At 45.2% G+C, this 24,410-nt stretch overlaps 1 protein-coding gene across 8 annotated transcripts in view; it reads right to left on the reverse strand.

Moving 5' to 3' along the window:
- The window catches only part of PDE1C (phosphodiesterase 1C), a 610,522-nt gene that overhangs the window by 389,232 nt on the left and 196,880 nt on the right, over positions 1 to 24,410 (reverse strand). For all 8 annotated transcript variants that reach the window (XM_029234327.1, XM_029234329.1, XM_029234331.1 and 5 more), the window contains one exon: positions 8,266 to 8,316. In XM_029234327.1, coding sequence (XP_029090160.1) covers positions 8,266 to 8,316 — 51 coding nt within the window. The remainder of the gene's footprint in view (positions 1 to 8,265; positions 8,317 to 24,410) is intronic.

Raw genomic sequence — 24,410 nt, forward strand, 5'->3', positions numbered from 1 at the left:
TGGCAGCTAGAGCTTTCAGTATCACTTTGTGTTCCAGGCAGCAGGGTGGAGAAGGGATAAATAAGAAAAGGAAAAAAGGGAGCACAAGACCCTCAAGAAAGTTTCCAGAAATCTGCCCCAACAGTTCTGCTTACATTTCATTGACCAGAACCTAGTTACATCATCATACCTAGCTTCAAGAGAACCTGAGAAATGCACTCTATTTGGAGGGATGGGGACATAGGCCCCACTAAAAAATCAAGGTTCTTCTAATACAGAAGAACTAAACTTACAGTTTCAGACACAGTAGGTAATCTTTCTTCCCTCCAATTGTTTTTAGTTTTTTCTCATTGCTTATGTTCTACAGTTTCATTATTATGTGTCTAGCAATGGGTTAATTTTTATTTTCGGGCTTGAAACTAGGTATGATTCTTCAATCTGACGATTCATATCACTAGTCAACTCTGCAGGACTCTCAGCTACTAGATTTTCAGTTACTAGTTTTCCCATATTCCCCCTGGTCTTTCATTCTAGAATCCCTATTTGATGTATGTTGGACCTTCTCTTTCTATCTTCCATATTGCTTAACCATTCTTTCATGTTTGCCTGTGCTGCATTCTGGATAATTTCCTCAGATATATCTTCCAGTTCATTATTTCCCTTTTTAGTCCTACCCAACACAGGTGGATAAACTGTGTTTGGGTTTATTTGTCTGTTTGTTTGTTTGTTTATTGTTAATGTCAACTTTCACATTTCTGGAAGTTCTATAGGTTCTCTTAAAAATCTTCCTTTTTGTTCCTTTCTTAGAGTTTCAATTCTTTTTATATCTTTATTTTTAAATATATATAGTTCGTGTTTTCTTTCAGTTTGTCAATATATTACCTCGAGGTCTCAGGGTTCTAATTCTCTATTCATTGTGCTCACTGACTCTTGTTCATCCTGGTGGACTGCTGCCCCTGTGGATTTTTTTAAAATTTTGATTGTGAGATGATATTTAGTGTTCCTTGTTTTCTTTATGAAAATACATTATGACTTGGGTTGCATTTCAGAATATTTTTACAATTGATTTTACTGCATTTTTCCATTTGTTTCTGCCATTACTAGCCCACAGAACCAATTTTTACTAATTTCTTAGTTTGAAAGGGTACCTGGACCAGGCAGGTAGTTTCCATCGCCCAGGGGAGACTTTTCCTCAAGAGCAAGAGGAGGCAAACAAGTTTCCTTGTTATCTCCCTATGCTAATGGATGTATTTTGTTTTTCAGGTCCCTCTTTCACTGAGGAGGTAGCCCTTTGTTCCAGTTATCTATTGCTGCATAACAAATCACCCCAAACTTAGTGGCTTCAAACCACAACAACCATTTATTTTGCTCACAAACCTGTACTTTGGGATGGGTGGTGCAGCAGTGGGCTCACCATATGGCCTCTCTGTTTCCTCACAGCATGATGACAGTGTTCCAAGAACAAGCATCCCAACAGGCCCCAGGTGGAAGCTGCATCACTTATGATGATGTGACTTTGCAAGTCACGTAGCAACATTCTGCCACAGTTACAGGCCACCAAAATTCAAGGGGAGGGAACATAGGCTTCACATCTCAGTGGGAGGCTTGTCAACATCACTCTGCAAGAAGAGCATGTGGGATGGGAGATAGAGCTGCAAATATTTTTGGAAAACACGATCTGCCATATGTTTTAAGAGTCAAGTTCAGGCAGAAGTCTCATATCCAACTCCCCAGGCTGCACAGGCCAAGGCCTTAACTTCTTTCCCCAGGTGGATGTTAAAACATGTGTTACTAGATCCCATGGAACTAGCAGCACCACCCCCATGCAGCATAGCTGCAGAATCAGCAGGCATGTTTACAGCTTGCTGTACTGATATTAAATTCCTCTTTCATTTCTACCACCTGCAGAGTTCCCTTTCTATATTGCAAGTTTAACTATGCATTTAAGGGCATTTAAAAAAATATTTTACTCAGCATTCCTACAGGCTTATAAAAATTGGAGGATTTTCAGGTTTTCTTAGTGCACCTCTTACTGGAATCAGAAACTTTATCCTAACTTTATTGAAAGGAGTATACATTGAGAGGGGAGGAGAGGAGGTGCTTGGCATACAACAGCCAATCCATGTCTTCCTTGGCCTCCCTGGGGTCACGTTACACACACACACAAAAAAAATATTCTAATCAGATTTTTTAATGGTGTAAGCTTATACACTTGTGGCAAGGAGTTAAATATCTGTTAGTATCTCAACAGGTTGGACCACAATTCCCATTAAGGAAGAAGAAACTGGCCTTCATGGAGGAAAAGAAATAAGTTGAAAATAAAGGAGAGATGGTGAAGGCAAGGGTGTCAGCAAATACCAAAGCAACTAACATGATGGTCATGCAGCTCTGCACGAGAGACTGGGAGGAGTGTATTTTTATTCCTAAGAGAGAAGTGGAAATAAAGGGTAAAGAATGGAGGACGGTGGATAGAGGAGGATCAAGGGGTGGTAGGCCAGGAGCTACATGGGCAGCGTGGTCTTTAAAAAAATTACTGGCTGTGGGATGGGTGAAAGAACTGTTGAGAAGAGAACTATGACTTTAAATTGTCTGCACACAATTGCATACTGTGATCTCCCTTTCCCTAATCTTCAGTCAAGTCTTGCTTTGACCAATAGCCTCTGGTTACACGGGAAGAAGAGAAGAGGAAGGGGCTTTGGCCTGCATCTGAGTCTATGTCAGAGCAGATATGAAAAGAGCCAGAAGCATACAGAGGAACACAATCAAGAGAGGTAGGAGATCAGGGCCAGAAGAACACTAAGTCAATCCCAGATATTCACGGAAACACTGAGGTCTGCTCTGAACCTCCAAAGGGCACACAACAGTGATTTGAGCCTATTTAACTAGATCTCAGTGGACCAAGAGCCTCCAGCTAACATCTGGGTTACATATTGTCCACAAGCTTCTAGAAGCTACTTATAGTATCATCAGCCATCCACTGGTGGACCCATGACTAACATATTGGGGACCAAGTGATATAGTGGACGTATTCAAAGACTTGATCAAACGCATTCAAAAAAAGAAAAGCAGAGTGAGTTGCAGTTCCCCAAACACATAACATTCCAGTCCATCACTATGACCGTTACCATCAACCCTCACTAAGACAAAGTGAGTTCTCCATCACTGCATGGGTTCCTTCAGAGAGCTCATGACCCCCTAACAGGGATGTCACAAAGAGGATGAGTTTTACAGGAAGTAGTGAGGTTTGGACTAGATCATTTGCAAGTTCTGGTCTAACTTGAAATTCTTCAAATCTAAGATAATGGGTTGATATATCTGTTTACTGAACCAAGCAGATTTGCATGGCTGATAACGACTATATTTGATGAAAGGGATGGAGAAAGGGGGTAAGAACAAGCAGTGGGACCCTTGTGGTCAGGCAGATAAATCTTGGATGAACACAAGTTAGGGAGTAACTCCCTGTGTTCTGAAACACAAATATGTCATGACAGAAACTAAAGCGTGACGGTACAGGTTACTGTGTGGAGGGTGATCTGAAGCTACAAGCAAGAAGCTAGGGGCCAACCAAGCAGTTCTTACAATGACCTTGTTGTGGAGTAGGAAAGGTCAGGGCCAGGTAGGAGACGATCTTAGAAAAAAGAGGATTAGATTCAAGAGATGATGCAGAGCAGTGCCAGTCACAAGGGAGGATTAGAGGGACCTTTAGATCATTTTCCCATAACCTCCATCAGCCCCCACAAACTCCTCCAATAAAAATAAAATAAAATAATAATAATATGCTATTCTTTGACAAGGACAATTAACATTTGCTCTGTCTTATGTCTGTATGCAATTACATATTACAAGCAGTTATCGAAAACTGCTAGTTGTACTATTCTGTAATGTATAAACTAAATAAAACCACTGTACTGCCCTGCATGCTGCCTTTTACCTCTACCTCTATCTCTGCCACCACCATAACATAGTCCTTCCAACTACAGCAGTGGTTCTCAAATACTGGCATGCATCAGAATCACCACTAGGCTGTTAAAATACATATTGCTGAGACCCACCCTCAGGAGTTTCTGATTCAGCAGATCTGGCAAAGGGCTCAAATACTCATATCTCTAACAAGTTCCCAGGGTCCCCACTTTGAAGACCACTGAGCTGCATTGCTACCCCTAAGCCCCTAGAGCTGCCACTGCTGAAGGTAACTTTCTGCGGGAGCAAGTAGGAAATGAAGATGCTCGGTCTGTGAATACTACTGAGGTGGGACCTGGAGCTCTACAGAGGATCTGAACATTTTGGAAATAGTTACAGTTGTTTAAGACAAACCAGGAAATCTCCATATCTGCTTCCTACCCTGTCCTGGGCCCTTTATATGGCTCTAGCTCATAGTACACACCCCTGAGAACGTTGAACACCCAGCCAACAGCCACAGCCCATCACTGCTCATGGCATTTCTCAGCCTTTACTCCCACCCATTTTATCCTATCCTTGTTCTCATCATCCTGGTTCTGTAACCCATCCACCCCCAACTTGATGCTTGTGAGAAACCCTCCTTGCTGTGACAGTCAGTTTAGAAAAAATCTCTGGCTGGACTTGAGCGCTCTGTCAGACGTGATTTGAATTTGCCTTGGGGCTCCACAATGGCCATTACCGTGTAATAGGTACTAGGCTCACCCAGCACCCACCCTAGCTGTACATCCCCGCCTGCCCCTGCCCATCTCTGCCCAGGAAAGGGGATCATTCACCCAATCATACACCCAACATAAAAATACTAGGCGACCTCCCTTTGCTTTATCATCCATCCACCGAAACTACTCCAGCTCTTTTATAGGATAATCTATTTTCAACACTACCTGGATTATTACCTCCCAAAGCAAAAGAGGCCAAATTTGCAGGCATTACTAATTAGGCTCCATTTTCTTACTGCTTTTGACACCACTCTTTTCTTTTCAATCATTACTTATCTCAGGGGAGAAATTGTTCTTCCTCAATTAGGGAAGCAATCAAAACTCCAGGATGGAGCTGCCCAGCTACACAAGCTCTGGGGCCAACTCCTCCCTCAGGACAGTCTCTTCCAATTCCGTGCACTCCCTTCTCAAAAGGTGCTCTGTCCATTGCACTGCATGCAGCCTCTTTTAAGCCTTCTGGAGTAGAGATGTACACCCAAATCTGAGCTTTTCCTGCCACACTGTGGCCACGTCTGAACACTACACATGGCCTTTATTCCTTGAAGAGTGGTATTGCTTCTTTTTTTTTTTTTTTTTCCCTACCTTTTCTACCTGTTAACCCACACACACTCCCCAAGCCTCAGCTAATCCTTTTCTCCTCCAGGAAGACTCCCTTGAACCCACCCCCAACACAGGCCAGATGAGGTCTTCCCCATATAGCTCCCATACCGATCTCTCGCATTTCCCTCCACACACTGCACTGGAGCCACTTACTTGTCCAACTCTCCAACTCCCTGATTATACTGTGAGCTCTTGGAAGACAAACTTACTCATCTGTGTGCCCCCAGGGCATAGCAGAGAAAAATCTTCAATAAACACATGTAAAAGGAAGGGAGGGAGGAATGGAGGGAGGAAAGGAGGAGGGGAGGGAGGGAGAAAGGTAGGTGGGGAGAGGAAAATGGCTCAGGGTAATAATATACGTAATGACAATCACCCACACTTACTGAGCTCTTACAGTGTGCAAACACTACGCTTTATATTATTTACCTCAAGCAATCAGGGCCAATATCCACCTCAGCTGCCCCCGCCCCACCCAGTGACTGGCCTATCAGGGCCTCCTGCACCCTCCTTCACATCAGCCATGGCCAACATCTGTCCTGACGGTTCGGTGACCACGTCACATGTTTTTAAGCATTTGAGCACTCATTCCTGCTTAGAGTAATTAAGTTACCTGCCCAAGTTCACACAGAATTCAGAATTCCTGGACTCAGAACCCAAACCCAGGCCTGACACCAGAGCCCATGTCCCTCGTGGCTTCTGAGGACCCTCACGTTAGTACATGGGAGCCCCCTGAGGGAGGCCTGGATCCAGAGGGATCCGGGAGTGTGTGTGCTGGCAGTGGGAGAGCCTGCCCTGCCCACGAAGTTAGGATAAGGAGGAATGGGGGCAGCTGCAGGCAGGGTAGCAGTTCACTCAGTCCTCATTCAACAGGCAGCTGTTCCTGCACCAGGCACAGTCAATACATGCTCAACCAGGGGTCCGCTGGCCTCCAGGAGCCTACTGTCTAATGGGAGACAGATATACACATAAAACAGACCTCTCTAGAGAGGAGGGCTCTCTGGGGCTGGCGCTGGAGGGCAGCCTCCCAGCATCCCAGACATCTGGACGAGCAGGAGTCCCGGCCCCAGGGCCAACAGTCCCAATGTCAGGAGCCCAGTGTCAGGGGGCTCCAGGAGCTCGTCCCCTGACTGGGGTCTGGAGCTGGGCTGGGAGGTCCAGTTCTTCACCACACAGCTCTGGTCCCCTGAGGCCACCTCCAGCTCCAGGAGGAGGCGGAGATGCTGGCCAAGTGGGACACCCTTCAAAGGCTTCCCCAGAATCAGGGTCCACTCCATGGGCTAGCACAAAGACCCCTCTTAGCCTGACCCCGGGCTGCCTCTCCAGCCAGTTTCCCTAACGTGCGAGGCTCCTCTGTGCCCATGTGTTCTCTCTGCCTGCGACATGCTTCCCACACCTTCCTCAACAGCACCCTTCAACACTCAAGGGTGTTGAACTCGCAGCACCCTTCAACACTCAAGGCAAGCATGATGAGCCTCTAAACGGCAGAAACTCCCATGGGGGTGCAGCCTGCACAGCATGGTCGGATTACCACCCCAGCTTATTAATTTGCCTGACTACTGCTCAGGAGATGAAGAAATAAAGGGACTAAAGGCATATTCATCATCCTCACTGAGCTGTGGGATGAAATACTTATTTTGGAAATAATGATTCCAGGTAGGAGGGCAGTGAAAAGGGGGGCCTGTGAGAAGCAAGTGTTTTATTACACAGCTTCTAAAATGTGAGCACTTAATGCTCTTTCGTTATCACATATTATTACGGTTCTATAAAAATCGTTTTTAGGAATCAATCCCGAAATTCTGAAGCCCCACCCCCCCGGCAAAAGAGCTAGAAGGCAGAATTTGGAAGAAGCCCTATAAACAGAGAAATGATACTTCAGACTCTACGTGTTAAGACTTATGTTGGCAGAATCCACACACAAGACTTTGTCCGCCCTATGTGAACAATGCAGTGACTCTCATGCCATCACTTCAAAAGATGGTAAGTTTTTTATAAAAGAGAGAAGATGGGTATGAGTTTCCTATTTTTGAGACGGGAAAACTGAGGCTCGGAAAGCATAAGTGAAATTCCTTTAAGTGAAAGCCAGCAAGTAGTGACGGCGCTGGAAAGAAAAATCCATCTATTTTGATTTACAGTTCCACTATTTCTCCACTGGATGCTCAGCCCATTTGGGGAGCATCTCCACCCAACCCTACTCAATCTCCCTTGGTATTTCCACTCCCTTCACTGGGATCTGGGTTTTCATCCCAGGGAATGCATTAACTTTCAAATGTATTACTTGCTGATCACTCTGGCACAGAAAACATCAAGAGGCTTTTGACCCTTGCTCACCCATTGGGATGAAGACCTGGAGACAAAGGAGTCAAGTGAAATTGATGGGGAGCTCCTAGGCCCTTACAAACATCCCCGTGCCAAAGGAGAACCAGTTACAGATTCCGTCTGAGCTTCAAAATATCACCAAACTGAGGTAAAGCCAGTGGAGCTAGGCCTTAAGTCCACATGGGGAGGTGACGATGCTTCCACACGTGTAATGGACCTTGACAACTACAAGCATTTCATAGACTCTTCTGCACTCATTCTTCAGAAAAAGCCCACCCCACGGCAAGGTACTCTGAGGGGATTCTCCAGTGCAGTGTTTCTCAAACTCAATTGTGCACAGGAATCTGGGGATTTGTTGAAATCCAGACCCTGATTCAGTAGGTCTGGGGTGAGCCTGGGGCTCTGCATTTCTAAAAAGCCACCAGGCAATGTCGATTCTGCTGCTCCCAGGTCCACACTTCGAATAGCAAAGCCCCAGTACGCGGTGTGATAAACCACAATTCTAAGGACTGAAAAGGCAATAGCAATGAATAACTCACTGGCGATGGGGCTCAAATGGAGTAATAACCCACTGAAGACATTTCCTATATTACTCTTTTACTAGCAGTGTTTTACTGACACCTGGCAGGGTGAACCACACAGGCAAAAAGGCTCTGAAGGAGCCCAGGAAAGGAGTGAAACCAGATTTACTCACGGGAGAAGCAGGCAAGTGGTCTGGCAGTCTTATCTCCGGCTTCATTTGCAACTGGAAAAAAAAAAAACAGAAGATACAATTAAGAGCATGGCACATGTGTCCGTAGAATATGCCCAACCTACAGCTAATCCTCTGGATGATTCACTATTACGCTGTTTTTGTGAGTCTTTGTAAGAGGATAAAAGCACTTCACTCCCTCTCTTTCTATATTTCCAGTGCTGCTCTCAATGTCTAAACGAGGTCAAGAGCCTTAATCATTCTGATTAGAATAGTGAATTAAGCTGGAGACGACCTAAACAATACCTAGTTTACTAGGCTTACAGGAGTTAACTGGCTTGCATGCACTGAGTAAAGAGGCGTGCACACCAGGCTTCAAAGCCAGTGCACATCCTTCTCCTTTAAGCTTCCTCTCACCGGGATGTCCTTCAGCACACAAATGCACCCCAACTACCTGACATCAGTCTGATTTTCTTGGTCCATGGCACAAAGCAAGGCAGGGATTTCAGAAGATAGTAAGGTTCGTTATTGTTAAGAAGGATATTTAAATTTAGAGTCTAACAAATAGGAGGATCGAGAAAATTGTCCGGAGAGCTGCCCTAGAAAACCGTACCCCTAACGCTTCTCAGCAGGGTCGTTCACCCTCCTCTGAAAAGCCTCTATATAATTTATCATCTTGATAGGGTCATAATTACTATCCCCTTTATTTACGAACACCATCTTCATGGATAAAAAATATATCAATTGTTAAATTGAAACACAAGTTTCATCCCCTTTAAATATCACTTTTAATGCCCATAATGACTATAACCTTGGGTGTTTTGTAGATATTCGTGATCAACTTGAATGAACATTCAGAGCAATCAACTGGAAAAACCTGTTCATTTTAGTTTAGGAAAGAACATCCAATACATATGCAAAATAAAGGAGATTGCCAACGTAATCATTAAAATCATTCTCATCTATGAGAATTTGCAGTACAGGACAAAAGAAATAACTACTTCAGAAATGTATTACATCATTTTGCAAAGAATGGGAGTCAAAAAATTCCTTTCACCCTTTCAAAGGGGTGAAAATTTTTTAATTTACCATAATTTTTTTAATTAATGAATTCAATCTCAGTCTACTTTGTGCTTCGGTCATTTGCATTGCCCCACTGTCTGCACTCTGTATGTATTACAAACAAGACATTCTACAAAACAACCAGCAGGGGGAGGTAACATTGCATCCTGCTCCCATTATCTCTCACAGGCCAGCATTTTGGAAAGAAAGAGAGACAGAAATGGAGAGTGGAAGACAGAGAGGGAGGGCGGGAGAACGGAGCAAGACCTAGTTGGCTATTGACGTGAGTTTCCTGGCCTTGAGTTCAAATCGTTTCCTCTTTGGACACTACAGATCTCTAAAGAAAGAAACAGAGCAAGGTTACGTTTCCTGCAGAAACTGACGGGCCGCTTTTAAAGTAGGAATATGAAGACCATCGCCATTGCTGAGGACACCAGCAAGCACTAAAACGTTCAGCTTGGAGAGCGCATGTTTTCCCTGAGGGAAGAAGAAGGGGTGGTCGCGACACCGTCACAGTTTCACATGCAGCCACGGCTGCTTCCTCACCCACAGGCTTTTTCCTCCCCTCCCGCCACCCTATCCAAGGGTGGGAATTGCTGACCCAGATCCAAGTCACGCCAGGAGAGGCAGGAATCAAGATCTAGGCCAGTGAGAGTTGTCTCTACCCAGAAGGAATTTGAACCCTGCTACCAGCATTATTTTCCTAAATGCAGACCCAGTGCCCCAAGGTCTCCCATGATGTCCCAACATCTGCAAGACGCAATCCAGCTAACCTGACCTAGTAATGAAAACCTGGCACCACCTAGTCTTCTCAGCTCACTGTATTTCCCAGCGCTTCCTTCAGGGCCCAGCCACACGCTCTAAATGGACAAATCCCAAACACGCCCTACATACTCTCTGTCCTCTGTGCTACTGCTCCTTTGCCCCCTCCCCTCTACACACCCCTCCCCACTGCTTCACTCCTGCTCATCCTTTAAGATTGAGAAGGAGCCGTTCATTTCTGAAAAGCTCCCCTGGCTTCCAGCACGGCTTCTGCAGTCCACAGACCTCTGCCCGTGCTCCGCACTCCCCACGCAGACCAGTGCTTCTCAAGCTTCAGTGGTGAGACCGGCAATGCCCCGCGCAGGCACCAGAGTTACCAGGAAGGTTTGTTAAAATAAATTGCAGGGTTTTTTAAAATGCAAGTTCTGATTCAGTGGGTCTGGGATGGGGCCCGAGAGTTTGCATTTCTAACAAGTTTCCAGGTGATACTGAGAATGCACGTCTGGGGAACCATATTTTGAGAACAGCTGCTCTAAACTATAAATTACCCCACCCGAGACAAGGATCATAACTTTTCATCTTTTTGTTTCCAATCTTTCAAACAGTGACTGGCACGCAGAATAATGCATTCCGTCAATATTTTTAGAACTGAATGAAGTAGACTGAAATTCATACCAAGTGCCACAGATGGCTCCGTAGAGAGAGCCCTCCGATTGGCTTCCAGAGGACTCTAAAAAGCCCCAGGTGTGTTCTGCTTGGCCCCTACAATGTCTTTAATTTTTAAACAATTAGTTGTCTGCATTTAAAAATCAAGAGGTTTCAAATATAAATGCAGATTGTCAGCTTCTCTCAATAACTGAGTAACTATCCAGACCCATGGGCCAGCAATGGGTCGCCACTGAGACGCCCCCTATGGGTGAGTCCAGCTCCTGGATGTTCGGGAGGCAGCTCTTTGCTGACTGGCGTGGGCTTTCTATACCCTTGGCGTGGGTTCAGAAGGCAGGTGAAAACAGGACCTCTTAAAGGTCTTAAAGAAGGAAACTAAGACTCAACAGAGACCAGCACTACAAGGAGTGGTTGTGGCCAAGCTTGCTAAGCCCCTCTGTTCCGAGGCCACAAACTGCCCCGACATGTTCGATGGTCCACCAGCACAATGCTGGCCGGCTCAGACATGAGCTTCTTGACCAGCAGAGGGGCTTTCCTACACTGCTGTTTGCCTTTTATTTTAAAAAAAAATATCTAGCAAGCTTCGACAATGAAGTAGATGTTCCATTTATCAAGTGCAATTAGAGCTTGAATTTGGCAAGATCTCATAAAAATGATTCTGTAGATTTAAGGAAAGTTAACCATTTAAGGAAAGTTATTATGTAGATTTACCGAAAGACGTGTTGGGTATAACACGTAGACCGGTATGTATTACTAATTCCATTGGTGCTGAACTGTATATCTTGGCTGCGTGTGTATTTAGCCAGAAAGAAATGAGCGGAAGGATGTGCACCAGATATATTAACAGTTATTTCTTCCATGTGCTGGCATTTGGGGAGATTATCAGCCTTTTTTATACTTTTCTACATAAACCCAACAGTTGGATAACCACATGCCATCCTTATAATCAGAAACAGATTTTTTATTAAAGGGGTAGAAAACAATTAACTATTATATATAGTTTGGGTCATTATATATGTATGTATATTTGTTTATATGAAACATATTTCAGAGCAGTCTTGGATCACAGAATCCAGGGGACCTTCTATCTTTAGTCCAAGGGGACTCCCTATAAGTCTCAAGAAATGAATCACCCACTCCCCTCTCCAGGGGGTTCCACACTTCCTAGGTCAGTGGTTTGCAGCCCTGGCCACATGTAAGAATCACTAGAGAAGTTTTAAAAAATCCTGATGCCCAGACCAATTAAATAGGGCCTCAGCGGGTGGGACCCAAGCATCCATACTTTCCAAGTTCCCAGATAATTCCAATGAGCAGCTACGGCTGTGAAGCACTAACAGATGGTGTAACTTCAGACACCTTTATCAAAGCAACATTCAGGGAGGAAGATGCCTTCAAAAATAATTACCCCTATTCAGGTCTTCTTTTCAGGAGGCTATCGTTTTGTCATTAAAATCCTGAACGGAGACATGCCTCTGCTTTATGAAAAATTCAACAGTTAAGACTGCAAACATAACTATGCAGATCAATTAGTGGGCAACTCTTCACATTGTGAAGGGTTCTTTATAAAAGGATTCACCTCACATTGCCTCTAACCTTCAATACATGTGTACTGAGAGCCACCTGGGAGCCCAACACAGGGCTAAACTCTGGGAGGATTGCAACAGTAGATTTCATTCAGCTTTGACATACAAGCAAGTTAGGGAGGTAAACTATGTCTCTCAATCTGGGTTTATCCAAGTGTGTTCAGCTAGGGAACTGACTTTAAGATAATGATGATATGATACAGATTCCTTGGTCCCATTCCAGACCCACTGAAATGGAATCCTGCAAGGGAAGACAAGATTCTAGAATTTAAACAACTGCTACTTAACGTTTGAGAAGCAGCATTCTAAATGAAGTGTGCCCCTGGTATGTTTGCTTTATGTTTCCCGCCCCCCACCCCCACCCCCGCCGCAGAAAATTGGCCAGAAACAAATCTTAAAGATTCTCCAAAGGAGGCCAGTGGGGAGAGTCAGGTGAGACAGGATGGTGAGAAAGGAAGTTAACTCAGAGCAATGAGCATCCCAACCCCAACTGAGTCACAAACATTCCAGGCCATCAGAAAAAGATGGGGAGGGTGGTCCAAACAGTCATAGTGGTGGCATGGGCAGGTACACACTGCTTTGTAACCAAAACTAGCACCAAAAACACTGCCACCCTTGTTTTGAAAACCCTGGCACCTGGGGGAGCATAAATGCAGCTGGGGTGCTGGGTGCCAGGGCAAACACACAATGAGAAAGCTGTTCCACAGGAGAGCCTTGCTTCCTGCAAGGAAATCTACCTGGCATGCTGGCTGGCTGCTGTTCTGCCACTAGCTCTGGGGCTTGCCAGGGACCCTCTCCAGGTGAGGTCCTTTGGGAAGCCTGCTGGCTGGAAAACCACACACAAGGGACTTCAGAGAAGAGGGTGTTGGAATGAGGTTCCAGTCACCCTCCTAGTTTCTGTAGAAGGTGAAGCTCGGCATTGCTCACAGATGCTTGGCCTCACCTCACCTTGCCTTCCACTTGCAAAGACCCAAGCAAGGAAAACCGAATGGAATACTGGGGAGAAAGAGACTCTGTCCAAGATCAAGTGACAGCTTACCTAGCTGTCATCTTCTAATTAAGGCGTTCCATGACCACCTCATGAAGATCGCAGCAACCGACTCCCCTTCTCCCTCTGCCTCATCCCCCTTCCCTGCACGATCCCTCCTGGAAGCACTTATCACCTTCTCATATGCTCTGTTCTTCATTCACTGGGTTTACTGCGTTTTCCTTCCACTACAGTCTAATCCCCACACAAGCAGATTCTCTGCCAATGAAAAAACTACTATATTCCTAATGCCTAAATGCCTGGCACAGTATTGAATCAATGACCAACGTCCTACCATGCAGAGTGTGATGTGATGGGGGCCAAGAACTGGAAGCAGAATGAGAAGATGGTACAAGGACATTAACACCCACTGAGCATTTAAATGTTCTATAAGTATCTGTTCTGGGGACTCGCTGGTGGTCCAGTAGCTAAGAGTCTGCACTCCCAATGCAGGGGGCCCTGGTTCAATCTCTGGTCAGGGAACTAGATCCTTCATGCTGCAACTAAAGATCCCACATGCCGCAACGAAGATCCCGCACACAGCAACGAAGGTCCCACATGCCACAACTAAGACCCGGCACATCCAAATAAATAAATAAATTTTTTTTTATAGAAATTTATTTATTTGTTTTTATTTTTGGCTGTGTTGGGTCTTCGTTGCTGCGCACTGGCATTCTCTAGTTGCGGCGAGCGGGGGCTACTCTTCATTGAGGTGCACGGGCTTCTCATTGCGGTGGCTTCTCTTGTTGGGGAGCATGGGCTCTAGGCGCACGGGCTTCAGTAGTTGTGGCTCGCGGGCTCTAGAGCACAGGTTCAGTAGTTGTGGCACACGGGCTTAGTTGCTCTGTGGCATGTGGGATCTTCCCGGCCCAGGGATCGAACTCGTGTCCCCTCCATTGGCAGGCGGATTCTTAACCACTGTGCCACCAGGGAAGCCCAATACATTTTTTTTTTTTAAGTATCCATTCTGTCCTTCAGGAATACTTATAAAGCACTGACTAAATTGCAGATAAAGCCCTGAACAATCAGTCATGGTCCCTGCCTTCACACTGAGTAAGACTGTCATTCCCATTTGATAGACAGGGCATTGGAACTCAGAAAAGTCAGGTAACTTTTCCAAGACCACAAAGTTGTGTGTCAGAATTCCCAATCAAGGTAAGATAAGAGCTGTGCTCCAGAGAGAGCTACCCCTAGAGAAAAGTCACACTAAGTCCTGACCCTCTACTCCATGGCTCTAGCCCCAGTGAGAGCCATGTACCAGCCTACAGAGATTGGGGGAGGTCACCTGCCTGGGGATTTCGTACCTGGCACAAGACCAGGAGGTGGTCAGCAAAGAGGGGCGCTTTTGTGAGATGGTCACAGCGGCCAGGACTCACAATAACAGGATCCAGAAGAGGAAGAATCTAGTTGCAAAGAGAGGAGCTTCATTGCCACATTCATGCAAGAACCCCAGCTACCAGGTGTCTCCCTACCCTATTAAATCTTCCACAGTTAGAAAACAGTAACAAGGGAATAGGAACTAGAATCAAATTCATCTTCGCGTGAAAACAGTACAACTCATAAAACCAGCCCCCGGGAGGCAAGACCTATTCTCTTAACAGGGGAAGAAACTGACATTCCAAGAGATCAAGTGGCTTGTCCAAGATGAGACCAAGGCCAAGCATCAGAGTTGGAAATATCATTTCTCCCCCAGCATTCTCAGAGAAGGGAATGTACCCCATCTCTTTAACTCCCTCGTAGTGGTTTGTCAAGGGTAAAAGTAAAGGGCTTGGTTTCCTTTGCCCCCATTGGGTTTGATAAATATTGATGCTTGACAACCCCTGGATATGTTTTAAACATAAACATTTACAACTCTGATTGGCAACGGCTGAGCAGAGCACTGTGTTAGGGAGCCTTCTGACGCTGAGTCTGAGTTTAGCAAGATGTGTCTGTGATACATTACCAAAGCCTGTCATGGGCGGGATGGGTAGAGGCTGGAGGGGGAAGGTAGGATGGGTATGTGGGAAAATCTCTGCCAGGTTGCATTGACCATAAAATAATAGGGCCAAAAAAATGGACAATTCACAGAGATAACTGAATTAATTAAATACTTATATAAAAATATATTACTTGACTTGCTTAAAATGAGAGCTGCTATATAACTGAGGAACAGACTAAGCACTGCTCGTTCATTACCTAATTTTATCTTCACAGCAACTCTCTGAGGTTATCACTATTATTTCCCTATTTTCCAGATATGGAAACTGAGTCTTTGAGAACGTAAGTAAATTCCCTGCGATGAAACAACTAGCGAATGGCAGATGTGGAAACTGAATCCAATAGCACCTTATTCCAGAGCCAGTGCTCTTAACCTGCATGCTACCCATCACACTTTTAGCATGTGAGTATCAGTACTGTTTGACAAGCCTTACTTTTGAGAAACCCAGCCCTGGCAGGAGAACCCCTCGCCCTCCCCTCCATTGAGCCTCAGGTCAGAAGCACCACAGAGGGAGGCACTCTGTTCTCCTGCTCCATAAACAGAACAGAGCTCTGCAGTCCAACTGGACTGTGTGCCCCAGAGATATAAAAGGCCTTGCCACCCCTCAGCCTGTTCCTTTCTCTACTTCGTTATTCAGAAATGCTTGGTGTTGCCTCATTATACCTTTTGGGCCCATTTGCCTGTCAAATCGACTCCGAATCAGGCTCTTGCACAAAAGAAAATAAAACCTATTTGTAGTGATGACCCATCAGTGCTGATAATTTGAGAGTGGAAGGGATGGTGCACCTTCCAGGCCCTTCTCTCCTGGAGTAATGGGCAAATCCTTGCAGAGGGCAAGGCTTGCCTGCCAGAGGGCAGAGTGGCTCGCCAGCTCATTCAACCCAGGGTGCGATGAAATACAGACAGAGAGGAAAATCAAATAAGTCTTTGCCAACCTGAGAAGACAGCTTGGGAAACAGATTGCCCTTTATGTTTTTTTTAAATTAATTTGAAGGAATTGGGGTCATATGAAAAAGCTCATGTAATATATTTCTTTCTTCCCTGGTCCTAATTGTATACATTTGTTTATTTATGTATATCCAACCTCATTCCACAAATTATACTTTATTTCTATTTTGCTCTGTACACCAATCCTTTATGTAACAAAGTGGGATATTAATAAAAGTGAATTTTACGTTTTTCAATCACTTCCTGGCTCCCTTTCCCTGGCCTCTCTTTCCAAGTTGCCAGGTTTCAGACTGACTTTCCATGGCTTCCAGTTACTCAGATCAAACAATCTATTAACCTCTACTGAGCACTCACTCCCTGAGCCCCTTCCTCCCCATGTCTTGCTGGACTCAAGGGATACAGCTGGTCCTTGGGTGGGCAGGAGTCCACTGAGACCAGAGGCCTGGCACTGAGCTTCCTGACACAGATTACTGGAGTTATTGCAATACAAATTTATTACGGTACCTGGTATTTCTGCAGAAACCACCTGGCCAAGCTACAAGGTCCTGACCTCAAAAAGCCCGAGGCCAAGTTGGGGAAACATAATATTAATACATGACATGATCTAAACTCTGCTGAATGCCAAATGAAGGGTCCTTGTTCACAGAAGGTAGAGACTGTGGTGGTCTGGAGCGAGGAGAACAGAAGGCTTCTAGGAGACCCGGGGCAGGTGAGAGCCAGGGAGGTGGAGAGGATGATGGGATCTGTTCCAGGGAGAGGGGAGAAGTGTGGTACCTTCAAGGCCTGGGGGCAGACTGAGAAGGACCAACCATACCCTAAATCTCTCCCTTTCTCAGGCAAGAAAAGCTTTTAATTGAGGGAGGGGTTAGTAAAAAGCAGAGAAAAGAGCTCTCTCCTCTCTTGATACATTATAAAATGCCTCTCACTGCAACTCTGCCTTCTTTCCTAGTCCCATCTACAAAAGTGTCACATCTGCGGATGGACACGTGAATTTATCCAAGAGCAGATATGTCTAAACATGCTCTAAATTCAGGTGCTGGTACACCAGTCCAGAGTCAGCAGTCACTCCAAAGCACCACCACCCGACATGCACCCGGCTGCTTCCCAATGGTAATAGCCTGTGGGGCTCTGTCCAGCCCTCCTGGCTGATGCCCTGGTGACAACCACAGACCCCGGGCTGCAGGACTGCTGGCCCACAACAAGGGTGACACCTGAGTGACCAAAGCAGTGCCCATACAGGCCCACCTTACTACTCTGGCCTCATTAAAACACCCCAGTTGAGCAAACCAGGACCGCTAGCAGTTAACAAGAATCAGAAATGAACAAGATTAAAATACAATATCAAGCCAGCTGTTCAAACTGTTAACTAATTAAGTCCAACCCAAATAAGGCAAAGGAAATAAGTACAGAGAAGGGGAAGGAAAAACCCTGTAATGTATTAAGCCTTACTTCATGCCAGGCACTGGCAAGAACTTTACACCCATAATTAATTTTTATTTAATTTTCACACCATCCCATGAGGTGAGTATTATTATTCCCATTTTCAGATAAGGAAACTGAGGCTTAGAAAAGTTAAATAACTTGCCCAAATCAGGTCTAGTAAATGGGAAAGCTGGAAGTGAACCGAGTTCTGTGAGCCCTTTTCTTTTCTCGACAGTTCACAGGACTGGAACTGGTCCAGCTCCACATGTCCTGCTTAGACCCCCTGCAACGTCCCAAACAAGGGCAGGTCCAGCTCATGTCTGGACTGCCCCTACAGATGGCAGCTCAGCCCCTGTGGAGATAGGGCCCCCTTCACCTCTAATTAGTTCTGCAACCTTAGCAAGGTCATCTTCATGATTATGGAATCCTTCTGAAGGTCTTCCTTCTGCCCTCACCGAACAAGCCTGATTCCCATTCCTCCTCAGGGTCCTCCCAACATTTGATGACAACGATCATGACCTCAGCCCTTTGAGCCCCCTCTTCTCCAGACTGACAAGCCCCATCCACTCCTCATTTGACAAAAATATCCCAAGCCCTTTACCCACAAAAGTAAAATCACTTAAATCATTGCCAAAAGAAAAGAGAGATGTTTTTATTTTAAATAAGCCTCAGCAACCCACTGGTTAACACTCACTTCCACAATGATCTCCAGGCAAAGCCAAACCTCCACCTCCTCGGCCAAGCCTCTTTTTTTGCTTGATTCTCAGGAGATACACAGGGCGCCTGGGAACCTTCTTCTGCGTTGTACATTCAGGAGCCATCCAAAGGGACTGAATTTTCCAGAAGGCTGCCTTCCAAAACACTGAATCTCAGACTTCCCCAGGCATGAAAACCACTTGGGGATCTTGTTAAAACTGCAGATTCTGTCTCAGTCGGTTTCGGGTGGGGCCTGTGATTCTGCATCTCAAACGAGCTCCCAGGTGGCGCTGATGGTACTGCTCCAGAAGCAAGGTGTTGAAGGACGTAACCCACCTCGAAAAGGAACAGCCAGGCACACTTTCTAAGAGCTCCCTGACAAGCCCCTGGTGGTTTTGAAAATGCACACTATTGAATTCAATGTCCAATTCCCTTGGTTTCTTTCAGCCATGCTGTGAGAAAGAACAGTTCCCAGCACGACTTTGAAACCTACTTGAGGATAGATGCTGAGAGGGTGTGCACGTGAGAAGGAGGGTCCAAGCAGAGAGGGCAAGGGAAACTCACCCCGCTCCACAGGCATTAAATAGAACAGCTGACCTAGAAGATCACTGCCCACCCTGGCCAAGCCACCAGCAGGGCGCAAAGCCCGAAACAAACAAGGAGGTCCTCAGATCCGGGGTACGGGTCAACCACACAGCCACGACTAACCAGAGCTGCTCCATTTCTCTCCAAGCACCTCGCAGTAAGTTGAGCTCATGAGAGCCAATGTGCCGGGCACGAGTGCAAGCACACCACACACACACACACACACATGCACACACACCCTAAGCATTGCTCAGACACGCACTGCCAGCACTGTTACATCCAGCACCATAAATCACCGCATCATTACCAGCTGCCTGCAGGCTGAACAGATCAAATGCATCCAATAAATAAAACTAGCACACAAGTATCTACTGTATAGCACAGAAAGACCCTGTAAACAAAGGAATGTGGCTGAACACCAGAACACTTCATTCTGTTGGGGAAACGTGATATCGGCCTCTAAGAGGGCTCCCAGTGAGGCTCACCTCCTAATGCTCACACCCTTGTGTGCTCCCTTCTCACACTGAGTCAGTAGTAACCCAGGGACCAACAAAATACTGGGGTAGGGATGGTGTATGACTTCCAAGTCCTGGTCATAGAAATATTGCTACTCACACCTTGCTTTCCCTTGGATCCCTTCTCTGGGGAAACCAGGCAGCCATGCTGTGAAGACACTCAAGCAGCCCTGTGGAGAGGTCCACATGGTGAAGAGCTGAGGCCTCCCACCAAAAGCCAACATCAACTTGCCAGTCATGTGAGTGGCCATATGGAAGCAGGTCCTCCAGGCCTAGTCAAGGCTTCAGATGAATGCAGCCCCAGCTGACATCTTGAATGTGACTTCATGAGAGACCCTGAGCCAAAACCCACCTAGCTAATCTGATTCTAGATTCTTGAGCCACAGAACTGTGTGAAATGATATGTGTTCATTGTTGCTTTCAGCTACTAAGCTACAGGGTAATTTGTTACTCAGCAATAGATAACTGATATGGGAAAGGACTGGAGAACCTTCAGAGAACAGGGCTTGGAAGAACAAGGAGAATTTCACCAGGCCCAGAAGAGACAAACACTGTATTTCCTGCAGAGGGGAAAAAATAAGGAAAGGCATGGAGAGTGCACGGGGATTGTGTGTTTGGGAAATGGGAGAGCATCTCAGATGGCCAGAGTGCAAGGTACCAGGAAAGATACTGAAAAGGTAGGTTGGGGCTGGGTCCTGACGGTCCTTGAATATTATACTAAAGGGTCTGAACTCTCTAGAGGTGGGAATAATAATTATTTACATCTTATAAATGAAGCAATTGAAGCTCAGAAAGGTTAAGGAATTTGTCCAAGGGCACCTGCCTTCTTTTTGTATCCTTGCGTGGATGAGAGACAGGGGTGGGTAAAGGAGGGCTAGCTCTCTTCCTCTTCATATAACGACACTAATTCCATCACAGGGGCTATACTCTCATGACCTAATTACCTCTCAAAGGCCCTACCTCCAAATACCATCACATTCATTGATTCATATCAATTGGGAGGGGGGCGGGGACAAAAGTAGCAGTCCTGAAAGTCAAAGGCAGGAGGAATTAACGCCAGAGCCAGTGCTCTTGCCAACAGCTCTGTGTTAGGAGAGCTCCATGACTCCAACCAGGGGCCACAGCAGCCTCCGCCCCAGCTCCTCTGACTCAGTGGGTGACCAGTGCTTCTGCCCTACCTGCCAGGAGGAGCAGGATAAGGCATGAACTGCCTGTGTGTCTCTGCTTGCCCTCTGCCCATGTAGAGGGCTCTCCAGGGTATCCCCAGGCCAGGCAAGAGCTCCTTGCAGTCTGTGTCACTCTTCCTTTCTGGCCCGGCTCTCCTGAGCCTCCCCACTGCCTCGCAATAGTGACGCCACTCTATGCCCCAGGTAATTGCCCTGCCCTTGGGGGCAAACCTAGGCAACATTCCAAGGCATCTTGGAATGAACTCCCAAGACAGCATTGGAAGCTGGGGCAAACTGACAGAATGCGATTCCAAGCTCCAAACCCACCTTGGAAACACTAAGCCACCACCTGTTGCTCTTTTGGGAGGAGGAGGTGCTTTGGGCCCTGAAGACTACATCCCAGGAAGACTATTCCTCGAAAAAGAAAAGGGAAATTTATATTTCCAGAGCAACTACTCTACGAGCCCTGGGCTTTTTACACACAATTCTATCCTCACCACTACCCTGTGAGATAGACATCGTATCTTCTTTTTCTAGATGAGCAAACAGAGTTCCAAAGAGGTTGAGTAACTTGCCCAAGGACGCAGACAACTGTTGTGTACAGCTGGCCAGGTTGGGCACTGCACAACTCTAGGAAGCACAAGTCACATCATAGTCACTGTAGATTTATATATTTGTCATGAAAATTTTCCAGCAGAAAGTGACTTCAGAAATCTTTTTCTAATCTGCACAAAGGCTCATATGAGTCAGCAATGGTTCCACTAGATAACCACCACCTTGCTGGTAGGTGGGGATTTGACCCTATGTATGTCTGACTCCAAAGCCCTTGCTCTTTCCCCCAGATGTCTATACCTTCCTTAGGATAACTCCAAGCATTTCCATATCTTCACAGTTCAACTGGGAGAGATGGAGTCACAGACCTCAAGACCATCTCAGCTGGAAAAAATGTTGGCAATCAATAATCTACCTCAAAACTTTCCTTCTGCATTGAAAGAATACAAGGCCCAGAGAGGGGAAGTGAGCTACCCAAGATCACACAGCTAGCTATGGCACAGCTGGGGCTTGCATCTGGTGCAACTAAAGGCAGAACAAAGTTGTTCTAAGCACAACCATAGATGATCAGAGCTAGATTATCTAGGCTAGAGTCTCAACTTTTTGCATCAGAATCACTTTTTCAATTGTAGGTGGAGGCAGTGAGTGAATGGTCTTAGGGGGTATCCCTTACCAGACAACTTTCTGAAGTCCAAGCTTAAGAACAAAGGAGGTTGGAGGGAAGGGGGAGCTGAAGGGGCCACAGCTCAGAAGCCTCTCCAGCATAGGCAAGAACTACGTTCCTCTGCAGGCCTTCCAGGTCCTGGGAGGGAAACTGTTGCTACGTGGAAGCTTCCAGGCCCTCCCCAGTGGCTCTCAAGGCAGTAGGTGTCCACCTTGAAGGGAGAACTCAGACTCTGCACAGGCCTCCCTGGGAACCCCTAAAAACCATGGTGACGGTCCCCAAGCAGCAACTCAGTTCTGTCTGGGCTCCAGCCAGCATGACAGGGGCCAAGGGAGAAAGAACACAGGTAGGAAATCTGAGCACCTAATTTCCTATTCCGTGGAAGATGCCAATTAAAACGCTTCACGCTTCTGAGGCTGCTTTCAGCCCTGCTCCTGCTGGTGCCTCATTAACAGCCCCTTCCAGACGCCCTAAGGCCCACCCAGCTTCCTTCCCAGACAGTGGAGCCCAAGAATCCCCAAGGTAGGCTAAACAGCATGATGGCCTTAAAAACCTCTAGAACCATGGAGACTCCCCCTGGACACTGAAGCTTAGGGAGCCAGCGTGACCTGCTGGAAATCACTGAGCTGGTCCTTCCTGGCTCAACAGCGTTCACGAGATGACATTTTAGACATCACTGAACACAGTCACGGCCATCTTCCATGAAGCTGGCCCATCCATTCTCTGCTTGAGTCACTGACACTGATCCAGCATACAGCTAGTTAGGAACCAGGCAGGAAGAAGACCCAGGACTCCAGGCTCCCAGGTTCCACACCTTGCACACAGCCCAGGAGGGAAGAGACTAGTGAGTTACCTGCAAACTGATGCTGGAAGAAGCTTTTATGTAACTCCTAGAAGGGTCTAGTGACCACTAACAGTTCTCTCTGTATAGCTGTCTTCTAGTTTAGCACTCTTCCATTACACTTAGAGTACAGTTTTTATAAAGTAGGAAGACCAGCTTATCTTTTCACAGGGGCAAAGTAAATCTTAAAGCCGGCATGTGGGGATAATTATTTAAAGGAGAAACACATTGAAAGAGTATGGGAAAGTTTAATATTTTCATGTTACTAACATAAACATGCACATAGGTGAAATAATAGTAAAAAACACCAGAGCCAACACCAGTTAGTAAACTGAAAGCAAAACTGTTTTCTATAATACAGCTTAAACAAATTCTGCTTATCACAGAGGTGTAAGAATAATATTAGAGAATTTATTAATGTTATAATTTAGCATACTAAGAAATTACAGAAGAAAACAAAAATATCATATCCATAGATGTAGGAAGAGTCTTTGAAAAAAATCAAAGAATACTTATTCATGAATAAAAGAACAGAATAAACAACAAGGTCCTACTGTATAGCACAGGAAACTATATTCAATATCCTGAGATAAACCATAATGGAAAAAAGAATATAAAAGAGAATGTGTGTGTGTGTGTGTATATATATATATATATATATATATATATATATATATATATATGTATAACCGAGTCACTTTGCTGTACAGCAGAAATTAACACATTGTAAATCAACTATACTTCAATTTTTTTTAATGAATAAAAGAACAAAAACAAAACAAAAATGATGATCCAGCAATTCCACTCCTAGGTATATACCCAAAAGAACTGAAAGCCAGGATTCAAAGTGATACTTGTATACCAATGTTCATAGTAGCATTATTTACAATAGCCAAAAAATGTAAACAACCCAAATGTCCATCAACAGATGAATAAACAAAATGTAGTACACCCATAGAGTGGAACATTTTTCATTCATAAAAAGGAATGGAATTCTGATATTGATACATGCTACAACATGTATATACCTTGAAAGCATTATGCTAAGTAATATAAGCCAGACACAAAAGAACAAATGTTGTATGATTCTACTTATATGAGGCACCCAGAATGGGCAAATTCATAAAGATAAAGAGCAGAATAGAGGTTACCAGGGAGTGGACGGAGCAGGGAATGGGGAGTTATTATATAATGGGTACAATTTCTGTTTGGGCTGATGAAAGAGTTCTGGAAATAGATGGTGGTGATGGTTGTACAACACTGGGAATGTACTTAATGTCACTAAGTTATAAACTTAAAAATGGTTAAAATGGTAAATTTTATGTTATGTAAATTTTACCATAATTTAAAAAAACCCAATAGTAGGAAAAGAAACAATACAATTAAAAACTGGGCAAAAACATAGCCACTTCACCAAAAAATATACACAGTAAGCTTAAAAAGCACATAAAAAGATGATCAACATGATTAGCCATTAGAGAAGTACAAATTAAAACCACTATGAGATATCACTACACACTTCTTAGGACAAATAAGATGGCTAAAATAAAAAACTTTGACAATATGAAGTGCTAGTGAAAGTGCAGAGCAACTGAAACTCTCAAACATGGTGAGAATGCAAACTGGTAGAGCCACTCTGGAAAATAACTTGGCACTTCCTTACAAAGTTACACATACACTT

The sequence above is a fragment of the Monodon monoceros genome, unplaced genomic scaffold, assembly GCF_005190385.1.
Source record: "Monodon monoceros isolate NGI ecotype Baffin Bay Population unplaced genomic scaffold, NGI_Narwhal_1 Super_Scaffold_2, whole genome shotgun sequence".
NCBI lineage: Eukaryota > Metazoa > Chordata > Mammalia > Artiodactyla > Monodontidae > Monodon > Monodon monoceros.